This window comes from Daphnia magna, linkage group LG8 (assembly GCF_020631705.1).
Source record: "Daphnia magna isolate NIES linkage group LG8, ASM2063170v1.1, whole genome shotgun sequence".
Classification (NCBI taxonomy): domain Eukaryota; kingdom Metazoa; phylum Arthropoda; class Branchiopoda; order Diplostraca; family Daphniidae; genus Daphnia; species Daphnia magna.
The window spans coordinates 3992443-4012228 of record NC_059189.1 but is presented as its reverse complement, the minus strand read 5'-3'; the positions used below and the strand labels follow the sequence as shown (position 1 = coordinate 4012228).

The window sequence follows — 19786 nt, the reverse complement described above, 5'->3', positions numbered from 1 at the left end:
TGATATGATAATAATGGCAATGTTTTAGTTACTAACTTTTTATATAAATTACTATTCATGTCTGTGAGCTCACTCTAGAAATCAAAGAATGTATTAGGTCAAATCACACAAAAAATTAAGAATATTCTCCATCTTCTGAATTTAATAGAGCATCCCCATGTTGTTGCTGCTGTAAGGACATTTGGGCCTCAGCTTGAAGCTGGAGCCATTGCTGTTGTTCAGCAGCAGCTTGTTCTTCTCTAGCTTTTGCAAACAATTCCTGCTGCCTACCATAAAAAAACATTAAATAAACACATTATCAAATTCTAAGCCTTGACTTAAATTGATGCCTAAACCTAAACCAAAGCTTACTGCCTCAATAGTTCTTCTTCTGGAATTCCTAGATTTTCCAGCCTTGTACTTTGACGTCTTCTCTTGGCAGCAACAGCTTTACAATCTTTTAAAACTGCCTCAGCATCAGTGCGGTAATCATTGAACCCTAGTCTATCCAATGCTAATGTAAAACTGGGAGGTTAGTTTCACAGCAAAGACGTATATAAATGACAAAGGTTACCTCCAAGGATGTGCTCTGCATTTATAGTCTTTTTCTGTTGTTGAGTACAGATTTCATTGGCCTCTGAGGCCAAAAGGTGAATGAATTCTGAGCAGCAATTCAGAATCAGCTCTCTGGCTTCATTAGCAACTCGGACACTGGGTACAATCTCCTTTATCATTTTGTTCATAGCTGCTCTTGGAATGGTCAATTCTTCTTCTGGTACAGCTTCTGCCATTTTTAGTGTTTGCCTGCATATGCCAAGACAATCATTAATGCTACAAGTTAAAACCAAAAAATTAGAACATCCATAGAATAAAAAAAAAAAAAAAGACAAACAGAAACAGTGAATCTCTTGATTGCACAGGTTGAACAAGAAAAACAAGTTTAAAATACCAAAATGTGTTGAAGAATGCACATAGCATGTACATCGAATTTTTCGTTAAAGCGTACCTTTATAATAACAGTGAAACGCGGATATTTGTTTATTTTTTTTTATTTGTTATTTTTTTTTTCGTTATGAAGAAAAGCAGAAGTCCAAAATAAGGTTTTTAACAACCATAGCAAGAGTCATAGATTACATGGTTTGAGAACTCCATGTAAAATGCCTGTAAATAAGCCACGCCCTACGTCACTTTTCCCGAACCTCGCTCCATCCGAAAGTGCTGCGCCAAGCGGAATTTGACTGCTAAAGGATACTCTTTTGCATTGTAGTGTATCAGGTCTCCGCGTAGCATTGTCGGAGGAAGCGAGCGAGCACACCATCTAAAAAATCTTGTTCGTGAAAAGTGACGCCGTGCGACCAAAATAGTTTGACCATGTAATCTATGACTCTGAACATAGATCGATACGACACGGAATTGTGAGATAGGAACATTGCTCAAATCTCCGGTTTCAATTTAGAGCTCCGCTCTGCGTGATACATTTGCAACACGGGTTGGAGCGAGTCTCGTCTTTCCCTCACATTTCAGCGGCAATTTTTATTTTAATGCTAGCAAAACACTAATTTAGCTTTTCTTGGCACTATTAATTTTCAAATAAATATGAAAATTACGATGTTATTACTGTTGGTACAATCATATATAATTCACTCGAGGCATGTACATGAAATTGCGAAACATACTGTCGCGCCATCTGGAATCATATCCAAAAATACCAATAAAAATACACATAAATTAATTAAAAAATTCACCCAAAAATAAAAAATAAAAATCTAATGAAAATAAAAGGAATTAAACTGCGTGGATTAAACTAAAAAACAAACAATAAATAATTGTTGAAATACGAAGTGGCGGCAGCGCCTTGGCCCAAGAATAGAAAAAAAGGAAAAAGCTGAAAATAAAATAAGGTACCGTAATATACTAGCGCGCCAGAACATTGAACGAATGAACTGGCGGCGCCAGCTGAGACTACTTCCAAACGGCAGAAATGCAAACTATCGAAGTCCTCAATTCCTCATCGCGTGGTAGAAAAAAAAGCCTGCATCTGCCGCCTGTCAGGCATTCGAAGATAGTTAAAATAAGGACTCTCAATGCCTAGTTTTTTCATTTGAATTCAGTTTCTCTTCGATAGTGCTTGTAAGTATTCGTAATCACGCAGGGGAATATTATCTGCTTTTAAGGTTTTACTTATGTGTGTGCTTTTGCGTTAATTCTTTGGCTGGATCCGTATAAAAACTTGAAGAGTATTCTGAGGGTAGTGGTAGTCATTCAAAATCATTTACACGTCTTTTTTAAAATTTTCACTTGTCTAGTGATTTTGTGACAGATGTGTGTTCATAGTAATGGATGCTTCTGTGTTAAAGATGATATCTTAGTCGAGATCGAATTATAATTGTAATTCAGTTATTGGTATAAAGAGAAATTTGTACTATACTTGTAATAACCAATACTTTTAAATGCTTGATAATAGTCAGGATGTCTGTGGATAACTGGGTTGGCATTTTGACAAGTCTATGCTATTGGCTCGTCCTTCAGTCCGTGAGGCTACATTCTGGTCTGGTGAATGATTCATGATGGTTACTTAATTATAAATTGAGAATACTCAGGATGGGTGATTGAATTTTGTTTTTCTAGGGTTGATCCTCCATTGCACGAGCAGTTGCATGTGCCACCTGATCAGTAATTCATGGTGTTGGCTTGATGGTGTTTTAAGGGGACTGGTTTGGAAACACGTTGGTTCCCTTCACTGCCAATCAGACTGGTGTCATGCTGTCTATTGAAAGCTGTGCTTTCTATATATTAAAGGTGCCATTATGCATTTGCAATAGTTTTTCTTTTAAACATGTGATGACTTACTAGGATTACAATGACAGGGTAAAAGAAAATGATTTCAACCATAAATCGCAAATGTTCTGAGAACAGTTGTTTTGTCGCACATATATTATCCTTGTCAGATTTTAAAATATTTTTGCAATTGTTAAGCAGGTAGGCTGAAAGAGGTACCTGGTAATAAAGCTCTGGTTTTTTATCAGGTTTGTGGTGAATTGGTGAAGGTGAGATAGCAAAGTGAGATATTTTTCTATTTCTTATACTCACTGTTAATAATTGCTTTTTCTTGTTATGCTTGACATGGTGGCAGTTGCAGTAGACTACCAATTGAGGCTGCAGGGATATGAAATGCTGTGTTCAACCTAATTCTGCAGGCTCTAAAGGTATAAGCTCTTGCACTTTTACCATTTCTGTTTGATACAGGATTTTCTATGATATACCATACTAAGATAAACTGAATTGATCTCTTTGTTCCTGAATGCTTGAGGGTTTAGCATCGACACCAGGTGTATTTCTGAGGTTGTTCGAGTACTTTTAAAGTTAATTAATATTTCCTGAAGACGGTGTTCGATTAAACTGCGTTTTGTTTTCGTTCTTTTTCAGTCTAGTCAGTTTCAGTGCGAGCATTTTGCGCTTCTCTTAAGGGATGAATGTATATTTCCTGTGTTTCTGATTTACTTGAAGGGTCACTGTAGTACCTAATTTTCAAACGTTATTGGATGTTTTTGTCGTTGGTTTTCATTTGGATTTTCTATTCTCATCTTAGGTGCTCTTGTATCAGCAATTGAGGGTCGTTTTTAACGCGGCCCTAACATGTTCGACGTCGTTTACTGTGGAATTACGGTAATTAAGCCACAACGCATAAAGATAGTGGGGTGTTTTTTCCGTAATGATGAAAACGAGTTACCGTTTGATAATCATGAAAATATTCTTTTGGCTGTAAATTTCTGACAATCTACAATTTTACCTTGATATCTTAGAAAATTACTGGTTTGGTTAACAAACTGAATGTTTTGGTTTAGGGTGTTTTTGGTGTTGCCGGGTTTCCAGCTGGAATTTTTCGTCCGTTTCTTCGCTGTTGTTGCCGTTATACAGGGTTAGGTAAGAAGTTGTTTAAGCGTGATAATTACTATGTGTGATGACAACTACCTTAGGACACCGAAATATGTACCCTGATTACTAATTGACTCTGAATTGGCTTCAGTTTGATCTAATTGGGACTGTTTGGTTGAGTTGTTGATAGTGTGGTTTGCTACTTACAGATATATTGGCGTGGAATTTTCGGAATTGGTTGGTTTAATCCATTGGATCATTGATTTAGCTGCCATTCTTCGTTCTACTAATGTCTAGGTGAAATCATTGTTGAATATAACTTTCTTCTTGATCGTTTTTTTCCTCGCTCATTCATCAGGTTATTTGCGAGTGGGTTATTTATGCAGTTTATTTGTTTTCAGATTTCCCCTCGATTTGTGCTTTGATCCTTGGTAAAATTTGCAGTTCTATGCTTTGGGTTTGCCGTTGAAAGGTAAATATATTTCGTGTGCAGATTGTTTTCATTTCTATGATTTTATTTCCCGTGTTTCTGATTAACATGAAGATACACTCGAGTCTCTGATTTTCAAACGTCTAGCATTAAGACTGACTGTCAGGGTCGTATAAACTGATATTGGCTTATTTCCATTTTAGGTTCTGTCAGCAATTGATTGTCTAATTGGGACAATATTGCCGAGGCGCTGACATATGCAATGTCTTCTACTTTGTGATTATGGTAACTAAACCACAGTGACTTGCGGTAGTGGTGTGTTATTCTGTAATGATGAAAACGAGTTACCGTTTGATAATCGTGAAAATATTATTTTGGCTGTAAATTACTGACAATTAACAATCTTTTCTTAATCTCTAAATATGTTATACTTAGTTAACAAACTGAATGTGATGTTTTCAGGGTGATTTGGTGTGGCCGGTTACCCAGCTGAAAATTTTTTTCGGCTCTTCGCTGGCGTTATCTATATCCTATGTTTAGGATTGTTAGTGAATTCCAATGGATGATCCAGTTTTGTGGTATTCAAATGAGATAGTAATTTATTTATGGTTTATTTGTTGTATTTGAATGAAATTAAAGCTCTTATGAGAAAAAAAAATAAAGTTTATGTTTGTTCTTCATAATGAGTATAGTTTATCACCTAAATCGGATACATTTTTATGTAGAGCAGTAATGGTTTTTCTTGTACATAGTTTGCTGGTTCATATATAGTGTCTTAATAGGTTTTTTGTTCTTTAGGTATCGTTGACGGTGCGGTATTCTTGGGTTGAAACCTTGAAGCATAATGCGTTCTCCCTCCCATTGATCACGTTGCTTGAAGGCGCTTTCATTTTATATTATGACTGTCAAGGTTGTCATCGGTATAATATTTTAAAGTCTAGCCCACGTCATTGAAACAATAGTATTTCAAAAATATTTAATTCTCCTTGAAAATCGAGTCTGGTTTAAAAAAATAAAATTAATAGAATTTTATTACGGAAAACTATCATATTTGACAATTAAACCATAGTATTATTGAGATACATTATACCACAAGTAAGAATAAAAATTCGTTATTTTTCTCAACAAATTCATCTTCCTTAAATTGACTAGTAAGTAGAAATATAGCTGTTCTAGAAATATGTATTATCTACATAACACTTTTCTTTTCAATAGGAAAGGATTTGATCATTCTTGAACTATATCTATCAAAGATGCAATGCTCTAATGACAAAGACGACAAAGCTCGTGTTATCTCCTTGTTGGTCAATTGAGGCAGTGTCTCCTCCTGCCTTGGTTGACGGCAGCTTTAGAATGGGTTATTTTGTTCATCTAAAGTTGCAAATTATTGAATTGTATTGAGAAATGTCAATACAAATTTAAATAATTAATAATCAATCGATTTAAAACAAATTATTTGCAAAATTTTTCTTTTTTTTTTGTCGTGGCGTTAACATTCTGCAGTTTTCCAACTTCCACTTAGCAACTTTCTAACACTTGTGCACTTTATCCTTAGAAGAACTAGCAGCGCCCAATTTCTATTGAGATGCGCACTGTTCGAGAAGCGAATCTAATAAGATTTCTCCATGGTGTTTAGTTTACCAATGTTGGCATTTTAATTTTGGTACTAATATCATATTGTGTTACGCATCAATAACTTTCTCACTGGAGAACTTCAGTTTATGGTGCGAAATCGTTTTCACTTGTTTTTAATATTTATATGACATCATTTTTCAATGAGGGTTATTTTCATATGTATAGGTTACTTAACTCTTTTTAGAATCGATCCCCTAACGTTCACTTTGCATTGCCGATGCTCATCCATTGCGCCTTGCGTTATGTAAATTTCTTACTATTTTTCCTTGTATTGAGAAGGCACTACACAATAATATTGTTTTGGGTATTTCGGATAAATTACAATAGAATCTATATATAAAGTGAGGTCAATAGCTATGAGGTAGAGGGTCTGCTTACGAGCTCGGTTGTCGTGGGTTCAAGTCTTAATTAATGAAAAAGGAAGCAAATACATATTAAATAAAAATAAATGTTAAATTTATTGTGTTTAGTATCCGAAGTGATATATAAATTTACCTTTAACCATGCAACAAAATTTTCTTAGTGTTAAGTGTGTTTTAAAGAGTTGTCTTTAAGATATAATAAAAGATAGAGCATTAAGCAATATAACTCGTAGCTCAGTGGTTGAGCATCGGCATGGTACGTCGTTGGTATAGGGTTCGATTCTCAAAAGACACAACTTATAATATGGTTAGTGTTATATTATGTTGTCAATTTCCAAAATATTATTATCTCAAATAGCTGTCAGGTATCTCAGGGCAACTCCGTCAGGGCAGCTGGGGCTGGTTTCCCAGACCACCACATGACCACTTGGAGTGGGGTACCTGGCAGGGATCCAAGCGGTACACCGTTGATTTCCTAGGACAGGTGAGCCGGGTTCTGCAGACCACCACGTGGCCACTTGGAAAAGGAAACTTCAGCAAGGATCTCACTGATCCGTCGTCAAGTTTCCAGGCCATCGCCCGTCCGTTGAGCCATCATATGCTCTAGAATCCACAAATCGACACTTCAAGAAAATATTTAGGATATCGGGCGATTTTAGTTTATAATGCTGACGTAAACCATAATATTATATGAGTGGTAGCTCAGTGGTAGAACAGCGGCATGGCAAGTCAATGGTCTAGAGTTCAACTCCCACACACAGTGACTTACAATTTTATTGAATTTCTTTGTTAGTTTTGCAAATTTGAAAAAATCCGGCGTGGGGGAAAAAATTTTGCCGAAAAAAAAAATTTTGAAAAAAAAAAATTCTGGAAAAAAATCATCTGGTAAATAAAAATCCAGGAATAAATTTGACCAATTATAATAAATCCCATTCAGATGTAGAAAAATTTATCAGTAAAAAATTAATCGACAGAAGCAGAATATATAATGAAGCTATTTAAGGTTTATTTTTGTTAAGTTATCATACATAAAACATTGTCATCGATTGCATATCAAATATGAGATGTAGATGTGCAGATGAATACCCTGACTGATTTAGTCTTCCGGATATATCACCAAAGGCATAGTTGATACATCGATACTTTTCACTACAAATTCAAAGTGTCTGATCGCCAATTAGGATTTTGGAAACAAGCCTTTGGCACAGATATTATCATAGAGCTTGATTTCCCTTCGTGTCCTTTCCGGAAAGCACATAATTTCTCTGACGAAAAAATTAACTACATAACACGCGACAAACTTATAACAAGTCAACAGTAAACGAAGCCACAGAAAACACGGAAATAAATTCTTTTTTGGAATACCACAGATGTGAAAATAAATGTAAGGAGAAAACTTCGGACACCCTTCTAACTTGCATCAATGTTTCTTTCCCACCAAAATGGCAACTTCCTGTTTAGATTCACCATCATCAATCTGCAAATAAGAATTATGAATTAGTAAATTTTCTTGATAGCACATTTAAAAAAGGAAAATACATTGTCAATAGTGTTATTTGACTTAACAAATTTCGTTTCTAACAAATATCCATAAAGTTTAGCACGAGATTCAAGAGCCCTTTGCCATATTTTGATTCGTATATTATTAACAGCCGGTGGGAGTAACCTCGTCAACGGATTTTACTATGTCTTCACCAGAAAATATGTCGGAGATGTAGATACATAAACAAAATTCGTCCAATTTGCCTTTCATTCACTGATTATGATTTTCCTAAAAAATAAATAGTACATGTAATAGCAGTTCTTCAGTTATGGAGAACACCTATAGTAGGAATAGAATATGATGAAATAAAATAATAAACAATTCCCACCTTGCAAATGCCCAACATTCGAAGCTAAGAAAACCGTATCGCCATTGACACCCGAACTTTCTGACGTGATCGAAACCACATGCACCACAGATAACAGGCACAAGTAGAAAGATCCTTTATTAAATTAAAATTTAGCGTCCTTTAGTAAATTTAACTATCTAACCAAAGCCATGTACTTCATGAGATCAAAAGCAGGAAATCTCTCTAGCGACCTTCCTGTTGTGGACCTGTCCAAAACATACCCAACTAATCCAACATAGCCTCCAGAATCAGAAAAACCTGCAGAAATCATTGATTATAAGTCACCAATATTGCAACATGTAATTATTTTTTACTATGATTTACCTGCTAAACACTGTAATAATAAGAATTGCACCAAAACTATCCAAGATTCAACACCAATGAACTCTGCAAAAAAGCAAGGACAAAGTATTGTAAAAAAGAAGTCTGGTTTAAAGCAGCAGCCTATCTAGTAAATGAAAATCACTTTTTAAAAATCGAAGAAAGTTCTTTTAATTTGAGATCCTCTAGAAGAAGAAAACCTTGCAGAAAAGACATTGACGTTCAAGGATTAAAACTTGCAATTCATGAAGAGTTTACCACTCAAGTGACCTACACAAAAAAGGGATCAACTTGGGTTGCTAATTGTTAACAATTATAACAAACCCATGTCTGTAACTCACCACCCCAATTCTGAAATTAAAGAGAACAAAAATACAGGAATGTAGAACAATGTAGTAATAATAGATAATACCTTGAGTCTCATAATTTTGGGAGATTAGTATTAAGTTCGTTTAATTTGAGATACCCTAAAATAAGAAAACCTTACAAAAAGATTAATGAATATGATGCTCAAAGATAGCTTGTAATTCATGAAGGGTTTACCACACAAGTAACCAGTACTAAAAAGGGATAAAGTTAGGTTGATAATTTTTAACAAACAACTCAAACCCATGTCTTTGCTACCTTTTGCTTGTATTTGACAGGTGGTGGAATAGTACACCATCATAAGTTGTGCAACACCAATATTCTAATCAGACATACCTAACACATATCACAGACTAGTGGTAGACAACAATACAATTCACAACTCGCTGACGTCCGACATAGCAGTCCAAAACAACAAGGAAAATATGTAATCAGAACACATTTACGTGTCGTATGGATCAGGGAACATCGTATTTGAAACCACATGCTTGTAAAATAACTTGTCAAGTATAGATTTCAACCAACGTTGTGAATAGTATTTTTTGTACCTACACAAGCGAAATTTAAAAATTCATTTACAGATCTAGTTAGAAGCTAAACTTAATCAATTGGTAGACTTTTACATACCAAGTGGAAAATCTAGTCAGAGGAAATAAAGAGACGGCTATTCGATCAATAGAATACTTACATCCTGCATCGGCGAGAGTATGGAACCAAAAGACTTAAAAGTTGGTAGAAGTCATTATATAAGCTTTCTTTGAATGGCCGCCAGGCGGCGAATGCCATGTCAGGTGTTGCCAATTCGATGTCGAAGTGGTCGAAGTGGAATTGGTTGAATTGGTTCATTGGTTCAACCAATTTGGTTGTACAAGTTTCGTGCTATAATTTGAAAATGAACATGTCGTATTGGCTGATAGGGTTTTGAAAAAGCTGATCCTTGCTCGCAGATATGTTAATCTATCAGAAGGATACAAATTTAAATCAATGTGATGTAAGGGATTTCGGCATCTTTTACACTTAACCCTTAGGGGAAAAAATTATGTAAGTAAGACTAATTATTGATATTTATGGTATTTATGTGTATCAAATGCCTGTCAAGCATTCCATACTACATAGGTGTTCGGGATGAATCACAGTTGTAGAAGTTATGCGCTACAACTTGAATATGGGTTGTTGTATCGGCTGAGGACTCTCATCTCTCAATCCAGAAGCTGATCGCAGATATGTTAATTTATTAAAAGGAATAAAAATTTTACTTAATGTGACGTAGGATACAGCATAATATCTAAAATTATAAGAGACACCAGTAGCGATGGCTGAGTTGCTAGAAACCAGTAAAATCTCAATTAATCAATCAATCAAAGGTTCAATGTTAACCGATCCACTACTGCCCCATTTCGTAAAAAGTGATCTTTCGGTTTTTGGCTTGTTGGTTGTTGACTTGTTGCATTGACACAAAAATGGGCCCGGCCCCGGTTATCGAATACCCCGGTTACCCACGGATCGTCTGAAAATGTTCGTCCATGGGCGATCCGGATAGCCTATTTGCCAAGATGAGTAGGTTGGGCAGTTTTGAGTGGGCAAACCGGGTATACCGACCGCAATCTTGAAAAATGGCGGCATATTAACGAATGGCGGGGGAAAAAATGCGAAAAAAAAAACCAATAGCATGCAAAAATAAAATAAAATAAGATCTTGTGGGTAAATTGGCTCATAAAAAAAAAAAGCCAGTGGGCAGTAGCAGCACTGGTTCACAAAAAAAAATAAAGAACAGGCGGTGACAAAATCGGCAAAAAAGAAAAGAAAATTGCGCGCGAAAACAAAACACAAAACTTCGCACACACAAAAAAATATGCCATGTGATGTGCAATGGCAAAAACAGTTCGCAATGTGAGAAAAAAAAAATGAAAAAAAAAAAAAAAAAAAAAAAACACTATGATGGTGAGCAAATAAGACCGGCAATAATAACAACTTGGAAAATTGTCAACAGGAAAAATTGTAAGATGCCACAGGTACGAAATACATTGTTAATACTAATAGCAAAACATGTAAGTAGCAATTACTGCACACTTAAGGAAAATTCAGTGAATCCAAAATAAAAAACACAATTTAATTACACAAAGATGAACTTGTATTAACGTGAATACACAAATTAACACAAAAGTTTCTTGTAAAGATGTACACATGGGAGAACCACGCGAATGTACTGAATCGGGGCTAGCAGCGTAAATTGCAATCGCGTGGTTATGATTGAGAAATACGCACGCGCGAAACGGTAATAGTGAGCCGAAGATGTAGAGCCGTCAGATTGAATAGAAGAACTTGACCTGAAGAAACTTCTCTGACTTAACAGACTGTTCGCCATCTCTTGGCGATTAAAATTTGTAGTTCAACTTGCGTTTGAACAAAACACATGAAGACCCAGGAAATTTTTTTTCTGGAGAATTTGGTTTCCATGGAAATCTTCTATTGAATACCATTGTAAAAGAAATTCTATTTACTATTCTATCCAAATAATTTCTATCTCACTGGTTCTAGCTGACGCTTGCCCAAATAAATTCAAGCCCTGATGCTATTAAACGTGCAACTCAGAACACGAACATCAAAGTGGATACTTTGGTATCAACGGTGACTCCATTTGAAACTAATTTTCAAAATCTACCGAATGTGAGGATTTTCCCTTCAAGGAAAAGTTTAATCCACGCAAATTGTTAGATGAGGTTTCAATTTTTCCATTTCTGAACCTTAAACAAATCATTTGAATCAGGAAGGTAAAACTTAAAAAAGATGATGATCTATCGAGGCAGAATCGAAGGCGACATGGCCAGCTGTCATGTGATACCCTACCTTAGTTTTTCAAAATAAAGAAATTGGAAAACACAAACATTTTTTCTCAGAAAGCATCCAAGAACTGTCAAGTCAATAGGGAATGGCGCCATTTACTAAGCCTATGATGTCTCACGTTCTAGGCACGTACACAGGGATTGATTGCCAGTGCGTGATAAAACGAAAAGAGCTGCTGAAGCTGTCATACATATCGCCAATTTTCTCTACCTGATGAACTGACGAGCTAGCTACTAGGGCGTACGAAAGACAGAAGACGTCCTGCCGCGCTATAGACCATGGCAAACTCACCTAATCTGCCTTTCTTTAAAGGGATAAAAATCTGAAAGAAGGTTCTAAACGGGGGCATAAAGACGTCTAGTCGACTACACAGCTCGGCCAATTAGGTAGGAGGCTACCAAATCGCTGCCGATGATCTTCTTTTACTTTTTTCACTTTCCCAAAGAAAGAACAAACAAAGAGACCTGTAAAACAAAGCCGATAATTAACGCAAAAACTTTTGTTTTGTTTTGTTTTGTTTTGTTTTTTAATTCAAAAGCTATACCTTTTATAAAACGACTGCATCGATATTACGTTTATGGTTGCATTTGTATCCGCAGTAAAGATGGATGATCACGTAACAACACTCCCTTCTTATTGATTGCTGAAAGAAAGAAAGCAAAAGGGGAAGAAAAAAAGAACAAAAAGGATGAAGGAATGAAAAGGGGCACTCATGGTGGACCAATGTCTACAATGAATTGGGTTTTACCTGATTTTCTAGCCGCGTAAATTAGAACCTGACCTGCTCATGTCCTTTTCTGTTCCAGGTCATTCAGTTTCCAGATCACCTCGGATGTCACTGCCAGCAATTCTATTTTTCTCCGGCTATAAAAGTGTCCAGCTCTCATTGAAGCATGGAACAGTTGAATGCCACCAATCATAGCTCTACCGTAGTTAACTCTGAACAGTTCACTCTTACAGCAGTTAGTGTGATGAATCTACTGGCTCAACTGGAGTGGAGGGCCATCGCATTGGCCATTCTTGCGTCTATATTGGTAAGTAAAAAGTAAAAAGAGAAACAAAGTAATTAGAGTGAATATTTAAGCTACGAAGTTAATTGTTGGTACCTTAACTGTATAAAATATATCTATACCTTAAACTTCTGTTCACATAAAACCAAAGATGACTTTGGTCGACGGCCACGGAAGATTATTTGATCCACCATCGCGCTCTACTGCTTGGAGAGTTGGTTTTGACACACCCAAAGATTACAATGTGAGTTAAGAACGAAATGAGATATCGATTGATATGATTTCTATGACGAAAAATTCCTTAACTGATTTTATTAGGATATGGAGGGATTTTGCGGCGGATTTGATGTAATTTGTACTATTAAGAACACACTGTGGTATCCTTGTGATCCTTTTCTTTTTCTGCGAGGCAGAGGCAATGGTTGGTGAATTCGGGTCGATGTGGAGTGTGCGGCGATCCCTATGACGAGGTGATTAAGCCACATGAGGCTCCCGGTGGCCTTTTTGCCACTGGGACGATCGTGCGGAATTACACGCAAGGCCAAATTATTCCCGTCACGATTCAGATAACGGCTACGCACAGGGGCTTCTATGAATTCAAGCTCTGTCCCAATAACAATCCAAAGAAAGATCCTACTCAAGACTGTTTCGAAAGGTTGCTCGGTTATTTGAATTTCTTATCTACATTGTAACACTATACCTTATTGTTCTGTTGAAAACTACCGGGATTCGGTCACCAACTTAAATATGTACAGGTATCCATTGAATTTTGTGGACGAAACGGGCGCTACTGACCCCACGTTTAACCTGGAGAAACTATCACCCGCCACTTATCAGGTCCAAATTCAGCTACCTCCTGAAGTCACATGTAGTCAATGTATAATCCAGGTAAAGTAGTAAAATTTTATGATTCAATGTTCGTTAAGTTACGTGCCTCATGTCCTACAGTGGACATACGTGACGGGTAATCGATGGGGAGTTTGTCCAGACGGATCGAGCAGATTAGGTTGTGGACCGCAGGAGTCATTTCGGGCCTGCTCCGACGTAGCCATTGCACCATTCGGAGAGTAAATAAAAAAATTCAACTATTACATTCAATTCTTAATGAAAAATCTAAAAACAAACAAATAAACAAAACAAAAACAAAAAAAATTTTAGTATCTCACCTCAGACAACGACGGTGGCTCCCATTTCGGTTGCAGCCGTTCTTCTAACTACATCTTCAACATCAACCCCGACCGCCGGAATCCGCCCGACAACAACCCAGGCAACTACAATCACCTCCGTTAGCCCGTTGGTAACAGCAACTGCGGTTACCTCGCCATCTGCCCCACCATTTTTGATGACTACAACAAGGCGACCGGTTCGACCTACAAGGCCCTTGAGGCCAGTCCGGCCAATGCGTCCCACCCGTCCTACACCTCCTACTATCTGGTCAACAACCCAAAGACCTGGAACTGCTCCGGTTTTCACCATATCGCCGATATTTGGCCTTTTAACAAGACCACCAATTCAAGCTATCCTACGACCTACGGTGTTGCCTACTTCTCCTACCCCAGCCACTACTGTTCGACCCGTTCCGGTCCCATCTGTTGACAGCGTAGAGTGTACAAACTATGTTCCTGTCGCTTCACAAAACAGCATGCCCGGCATGACAGTCTGGTGTAACAATAATTGTCGACTCGGGTATTGCCCTAAAGATTACTGCAAGTGTGCTCAATAATTCACGCACCAAGTTCTCTTTTACCAATGGCCGAGAATTTAAAATGTAAACAAAATGTTAAGTGCTGCAAGCTATTAATGACGTTAATTATTGAGCATTACAAAAATGATCTCTTTTCCCCACACGCGCAAAGAAATTCGCGTCTTGATAGCTGTAAATTAAACTAACTGAGATCAAATCTTGGAATGAAATCAAAGAAATTCGGAGGAAGCTGTTAAAATACGTAGGTTTCTTACGCAACAAAGACCGTAACCTAGCTCTGTTCCATACTATAGGAGAAGCTTTAAAAATACCATCAAGCTGTTAATATAACATAGAAATACAAAGGAATGCATACACTCTAGAGGGAATCAACGTTCTACTTGTTGTTATTGAGGCAGGTCAGTGATGGGCCCGGAATTTATGCGCAAAGGAAGTCTTAAACAATTCGATCAAGTATAAACAGAAATAACAAACGCTATTTAATCTCATTCTTGTTTTTTTTATTCATAACTACTATTAAAAGTTTGATTTAATCGGCAGAGCAGAATAACGTTTTACGTAAACGGAGTAATTTCATACAATGACATGAAATACAAGCTGTAGCCGTATCGTTATTTTATGAATAGCTGGATGCTAATTTTTCACCTATTGTGAGGATGCTGGAATTGTTTTCTGAGATCTTAGCCCATCATTTGGGATGTAACCTACTAGAAATGCAGGACGAAACAAAAACTGTTTCCAGAATATCGATTTCCTCTCTAGCGGGATTACTATACAATAACTGATTTCCGGCCAAAATCTTAGTCGACGTTCAAGAATGTTCTTCCTGTTGATCTTTTGGTCTGCAAAACATCTGCAATTAGCCCGATCAGAATGGCTATAAAACGATGCCATCGCTTTGCAAAAATATCAGTCAACTTACGATTGACGTAACTTCTACAGAGTGATCAGACTAGTTGTCATGATGAAACATCAAATACGATCTTATTCGGTCATCAAAATTTTCACCATCTTAACTGCTATGGTTTGCTTCATTCCCGACTATTTCTACTTATGCCAGAAACTAAGGTTTAATTTGTCATAAACGTTTAAAGGTTAGTCTGGCGAATGGACATGGTCGGTTACGAGATCCTCCTTCACGTTCCAGTGCGTGGCGAGATGGTTTTAAAGTGCCACCCGACTACAATGTAAGTAAAGATCAAATAAAGGACTGTCTCTATTTGAACATACATTTAAAAATTCTTTTTCAACATTTTTTCTAGGACACGGAAGGATTCTGCGGCGGTTATGAAGTAAGACATTCGATTGCGATCCTTCAAATATCGTTTGCGTTCTTTCTAATGATCCCCAATCAATTTTTTTAAAATGCCTCGTAGAGACAATGGTTGGTTAACAAAGGGAAATGCGGAGTTTGCGGAGACCCGTTCGACGAAATAATTAAACCGCACGAAGCTCCGGGTGGAGCTTTCGCCACCGGTACGATAACCCGCACCTACACTGAAGGGCAGGTTATACCCGTTAAAATTGACATAACAGCTTTGCACAAGGGTAAGTTGTGCGATACGTTTCGGTAAATTTTGTTTCGTCTAAACCCTTTTTTTTTTGGCACGAAGGGTACTACGAGTTCAAACTTTGCCCCAATAACAACGTGAGACAAGACCCTTCTCAAGAGTGTTTCAACAGGTTCGAACCATATTTCAAGTTAAGAGAATTGAATAAAATATTTACCGAGTTATCGCGCGTTAGAAACGTGTTGGCTTTCGTCAATGGCCCGCCTTTCACGAAGTTTGACGTGTCGGGATTGAAGTCAGGCATCGATTTCAACGCTCGTTTGCAACTTCCACCAGGAATCACGTGTAGCCAGTGTATACTTCAGGTACAGTTGACGAACTTGATAGAAGTAAAATAAATATACTGATTGGGATTTCATTGAATATGGTAGTGGACTTACACGACAGGCAACCGATGGGGAACTTGCGCTAATGGGACCGGAGCCTTAGGTTGTGGGCCGCAGGAAATGTTCAGAGCCTGCGCCGATATCAGCATCGTGCCTAGAGGAGGGTAAATTCAAATTTGCATTTGTCTTTTCATCAATTAATGATTAATGTATTCTTTACCAACCAATCAATCACCCAGTGCCGAGGTCACCTCAACTGCCACAGCAATGACTCAAATTACTCCGGAACCAACTACTACAACTACGACAACGACGACACCCATGACTCCATTGTCCCTCACGACAACAAGACGCACAACTGTGCCAAGAACTCGGGTTCCCATTAGGATGACTCGACCTCCCATGACCAGCTTACCTTTCCCGATTGATGGACCCCCCACAACGACATTGCCTACCCCAACTGTGCTGCCCCCCACTACCGCGTTACCTTTCCCTGCGTTGCAGCCTCCCGCGATGACATTGTCTCCCACGTCGGGTCCAACAGCCGGAAGCATCGGATGCACCAGTTACGTGCCCGTGCCAAGCCAACGAATTTTGGGAGGCATGGCAGATTGGTGCAATACCAACTGTCGGCTTGGCTACTGCCCTCCGAGCTACTGCATTTGTGTCCGATAGTTATAGTTGGTTTTTCAGTTATGGAACATGTTATTTGGAACTTGTAGGAAGTTTTCAAATACCGTAGGACAATACCTGTGGGGATGGGGAACAGAAATTATTTACAAAGGTTAGAGTTTGAATAAATAGCAAATCTATTGGAAAACTTACTTGTTTTTATGCTCGGATGATTCTCAACGCCCTCAACATGAACTGCATCCTTCTCTTTTTTCGAGACATGAAAGTTTTCTTTTTAATAATAAAAAATAAAAATAATACACAAACTTCTAATTAAACAAACGTGGATTATTAAGCATACATCGCTGGTTCTGAAAACAAGAACCGAGGACGAAAATGCACTCATGCGAGCTGTAATACTGTTTAAATTAAACCGCAAAGTTATTGATATTGACTGTTGAACCCCGTCCAAAAATAAAAAAATATGAAAAAACTAAGAAATAAGCAAAAAGTGAACTGTGCTTATCGATCGATCAAACAGCTAGAAGATTTTGACCTGCGGTAGCTTACAAACGCATGTATCTCATTTCGCTACGATCAAAGGCCTAGTTCAACGAAACAGGGCAAATCTACATGAACATATCAATATGTCAAATTAGAACAACTCTTCCACTTGCAAACAAGAGAGCTACGTTGTCGAATAAATCTGCTTCAAGCTATGTTAATAATAAAAAAAGGAAGACATCTGCTAGTTTTTAAAATAAGCTTCTCTAATTTGAAATAAAAAACAGAAGCATTGTCAATAGCAGAGTTGAATACCCAATGGTGAACAACACAACCTAACATTGTCGTAGAAGAACACATTTCAAATTCACATCTAATGACTGCTCCGCTTGGAGAGAGGATTATGATAGACGACGTTACCAGCCATTCCGGAAGAGATTTTTACTGCGAACTATCTTTCTTGATCATAATCCTACGCTGTTAATCAGGGACAACTTCAATGTCAAACAGGAGAAGGGATACAATCAGAGTTCGGAGAAATTTCAATCCTTATCCTTTCTCGAAGTCAATAAACGATTTCCGCATAAATGTTATTCTTTTCGCGCAATTACTGGGCCTAAGCTATGGGCCTCTTCCGCCTCATTGCTCTGCTGATTTTCAGCAAACGTTTTCGCCATAATTACCTTTCATTCCTATATAAAATGTTCGCCTCTGATGAAAAAGGGTAGTTCATTCTTGTAGCACTGTTGATCGGGACTTGATCAAAACGAATTCTTTACCAAAATCGAGATGAATGAAAGGGGACGATACAAGTTTACTGCCAATCTTCTGCTGGCAATCTTGATCGCTATGGTCTGTAACGAAAAATTTATTAATATTTAGTTTAAAAAAACAAACAAAACAAACAAAACAAACAAAGTAGCCTAACATTACAAATGTTCCGCTGCAAAAAGGTAGGTCTAGCGGACGGACATGGTCGGCTACGCGATCCACCATCACGTTCTAGCGCATGGCGAGAAAACTTTCTGACGCCACCCGATTACAATGTGAGTATTGCCCAGTTGAGCGGAGATAGAAAATTTACAAAACAAAAATAAAATAAAAATATACAGATAAAACTATATCAAATTCCTATAAAATATTCACCTTCACCTTTCCTATTAGGACATGGAGGGATTCTGCGGCGGATTTGAGGTAAGGAGCTATGGAATTGGCATGTATCATTCTTAGAAACGTCAGTGTTAGCTCCTATAGAAATGAAGTTCACTTGAGTTACTCGTTGTTTCTAAATATTAGATTCCTACCGTGTTAAACCATTTCCTCCACCAGGCAAAAAAAAACTAAACGAATTAACCCTTTAGAGACAATGGCTTGTCAACAAAGGCAAATGTGGCATTTGCGGAGATCCATACGACGAACGAGTAAAACCACACGAAGCTCCAGGTGGGCTTTTTGCCACCGGAACCATTGTTCGCACTTACGTGCAGGGACAAACGATCCCAGTCAAAATCGAGATTACTGCTAAACACAAGGGTCACTACAAATTCAAACTCTGTCCAAATAACAACGTCCTCAAAGATCCTACGCAGGAGTGTTTCGACAGGTGAGAAATCATTATCTGTATAGCTAGCAAATTAAAAACGAATCTTAATTATGATCTTTGATCCAGGTTCCCGCTATCTTTCATCAGCAACGAAGGCATCGTAAGTAGAAAGGTATTCGTCGACCCTATTCCTCAGGGAATGTTTCCCACTCGATTGATGCTACCACCCGACGTCACGTGCAGCCAATGCATTATACAAGTACATTTAGAAATTCATCAGTACCGATGTCGGCAGTATCTCAAATCACAAATCATTTGTGAATTTTTAGTGGACTTACGTGGCTGGTAACCGTTGGGGAGATTGCTCAAATGGAACACAAGCGCTCGGATGCGGACCTCAGGAGACCTTCCGTGCCTGCTCGGACGTGGCAATTTTTCCCGCTGGAGCGTAAGTTGAATCATTTTCTTACTTCAGTATCTTCGTAAGAATCTGTGACACATTTCGATAGAAAAATTAATTTGTGGAGAACGATGGCGTAAAAACGAATTAAACAAAAAAATTCAAGTAAAATATTAGAACTGAAGCATGAAGATATTCTTTTATGTTGTCATCTGGATTCAAAAGGGTTCCGGTTGCCACCACAGTCCAGCCTCTTCCACCAACCACCGGTATTCCATGCACCAATTACGTCGCTGCTCCCGGTCGACGAATGATACCCGGGATGACGGAATGGTGCAAGAAAAACTGCCCAGGCACCAATTGTTCGCCAGAGTTCTGCGTATGCAGCGATGCATAAGATCAACATCCCG

At 37.9% G+C, this 19786-nt stretch overlaps 3 protein-coding genes and 3 long non-coding RNA genes across 24 annotated transcripts; 3 read left to right on the top strand and 3 right to left on the bottom strand.

Moving 5' to 3' along the window:
- Positions 1 to 73: 73 nt before the first annotated feature.
- Positions 74 to 1148, bottom strand: LOC116928990 (protein Dr1). 3 transcript variants are annotated; one of them, XM_045178183.1, is made up of 4 exons: positions 986 to 1148; positions 554 to 783; positions 352 to 493; positions 74 to 266 (listed from the first exon to the last, which is right to left on the bottom strand). In XM_045178183.1, exons 2-4 carry the CDS (start codon positions 768 to 770, stop codon positions 116 to 118), a joined length of 510 nt encoding a protein of 169 aa, XP_045034118.1. In that variant the 5' UTR covers positions 771 to 783; positions 986 to 1148; the 3' UTR covers positions 74 to 115. The 3 variants fall into 3 exon arrangements, with proteins under 3 accessions (XP_045034118.1, XP_045034117.1, XP_045034119.1); XM_045178182.1 differs by having other exon boundaries at positions 929 to 1135; XM_045178184.1 differs by lacking the exon at positions 986 to 1148 and adding an exon at positions 872 to 894.
- Positions 1149 to 1966: 818 nt separating this feature from the next.
- LOC116928985 lies at positions 1967 to 5722 on the top strand. 14 transcript variants are annotated; one of them, XR_006650397.1, is made up of 13 exons: positions 1967 to 2109; positions 2444 to 2549; positions 2608 to 2778; positions 2959 to 3026; positions 3113 to 3185; positions 3569 to 3645; positions 3825 to 3903; positions 4065 to 4152; positions 4257 to 4327; positions 4489 to 4665; positions 4748 to 4863; positions 5084 to 5436; positions 5501 to 5722. It is a non-coding gene; the product is annotated as an uncharacterized LOC116928985 (long non-coding RNA). The 14 variants fall into 14 exon arrangements; XR_006650395.1 differs by having other exon boundaries at positions 1971 to 2109; positions 4489 to 4570; positions 5084 to 5722; XR_006650396.1 differs by having other exon boundaries at positions 1971 to 2109; positions 5084 to 5722.
- Positions 5723 to 7266: 1544 nt separating this feature from the next.
- On the bottom strand, positions 7267 to 9621 carry LOC116928984. 3 transcript variants are annotated; one of them, XR_006650393.1, is made up of 9 exons: positions 9489 to 9621; positions 8908 to 9409; positions 8837 to 8846; positions 8641 to 8765; positions 8499 to 8561; positions 8330 to 8432; positions 8154 to 8267; positions 7822 to 8053; positions 7267 to 7759 (listed from the first exon to the last, which is right to left on the bottom strand). It is a non-coding gene; the product is annotated as an uncharacterized LOC116928984 (long non-coding RNA). The 3 variants fall into 3 exon arrangements; XR_006650392.1 differs by having other exon boundaries at positions 8641 to 8846; XR_006650394.1 differs by having other exon boundaries at positions 8396 to 8432; positions 8641 to 8846.
- Positions 9622 to 10969: 1348 nt separating this feature from the next.
- On the bottom strand, positions 10970 to 13558 carry LOC116928980. 2 transcript variants are annotated; one of them, XR_004397501.2, is made up of 6 exons: positions 13416 to 13558; positions 13022 to 13358; positions 12812 to 12918; positions 12454 to 12731; positions 12250 to 12348; positions 10970 to 12169 (listed from the first exon to the last, which is right to left on the bottom strand). It is a non-coding gene; the product is annotated as an uncharacterized LOC116928980 (long non-coding RNA). The 2 variants fall into 2 exon arrangements; XR_004397500.2 differs by having other exon boundaries at positions 12838 to 12918.
- Positions 12599 to 14560, top strand: LOC123475359. Its single transcript, XM_045177962.1, has 6 exons — positions 12599 to 12739; positions 12867 to 12959; positions 13129 to 13370; positions 13471 to 13603; positions 13664 to 13782; positions 13874 to 14560. The coding sequence occupies exons 1-6, from the start codon at positions 12599 to 12601 to the stop codon at positions 14436 to 14438; spliced, it is 1293 nt and encodes a 430-aa protein (XP_045033897.1). The 3' UTR covers positions 14439 to 14560.
- A 3808-nt stretch (positions 14561 to 18368) lies between these two features.
- LOC116928978 lies at positions 18369 to 19773 on the top strand. Its single transcript, XM_032936121.2, has 6 exons — positions 18369 to 18479; positions 18598 to 18627; positions 18795 to 19036; positions 19103 to 19235; positions 19306 to 19424; positions 19602 to 19773. The coding sequence occupies exons 1-6, from the start codon at positions 18369 to 18371 to the stop codon at positions 19771 to 19773; spliced, it is 807 nt and encodes a 268-aa protein (XP_032792012.2).
- Positions 19774 to 19786: the final 13 nt, after the last annotated feature.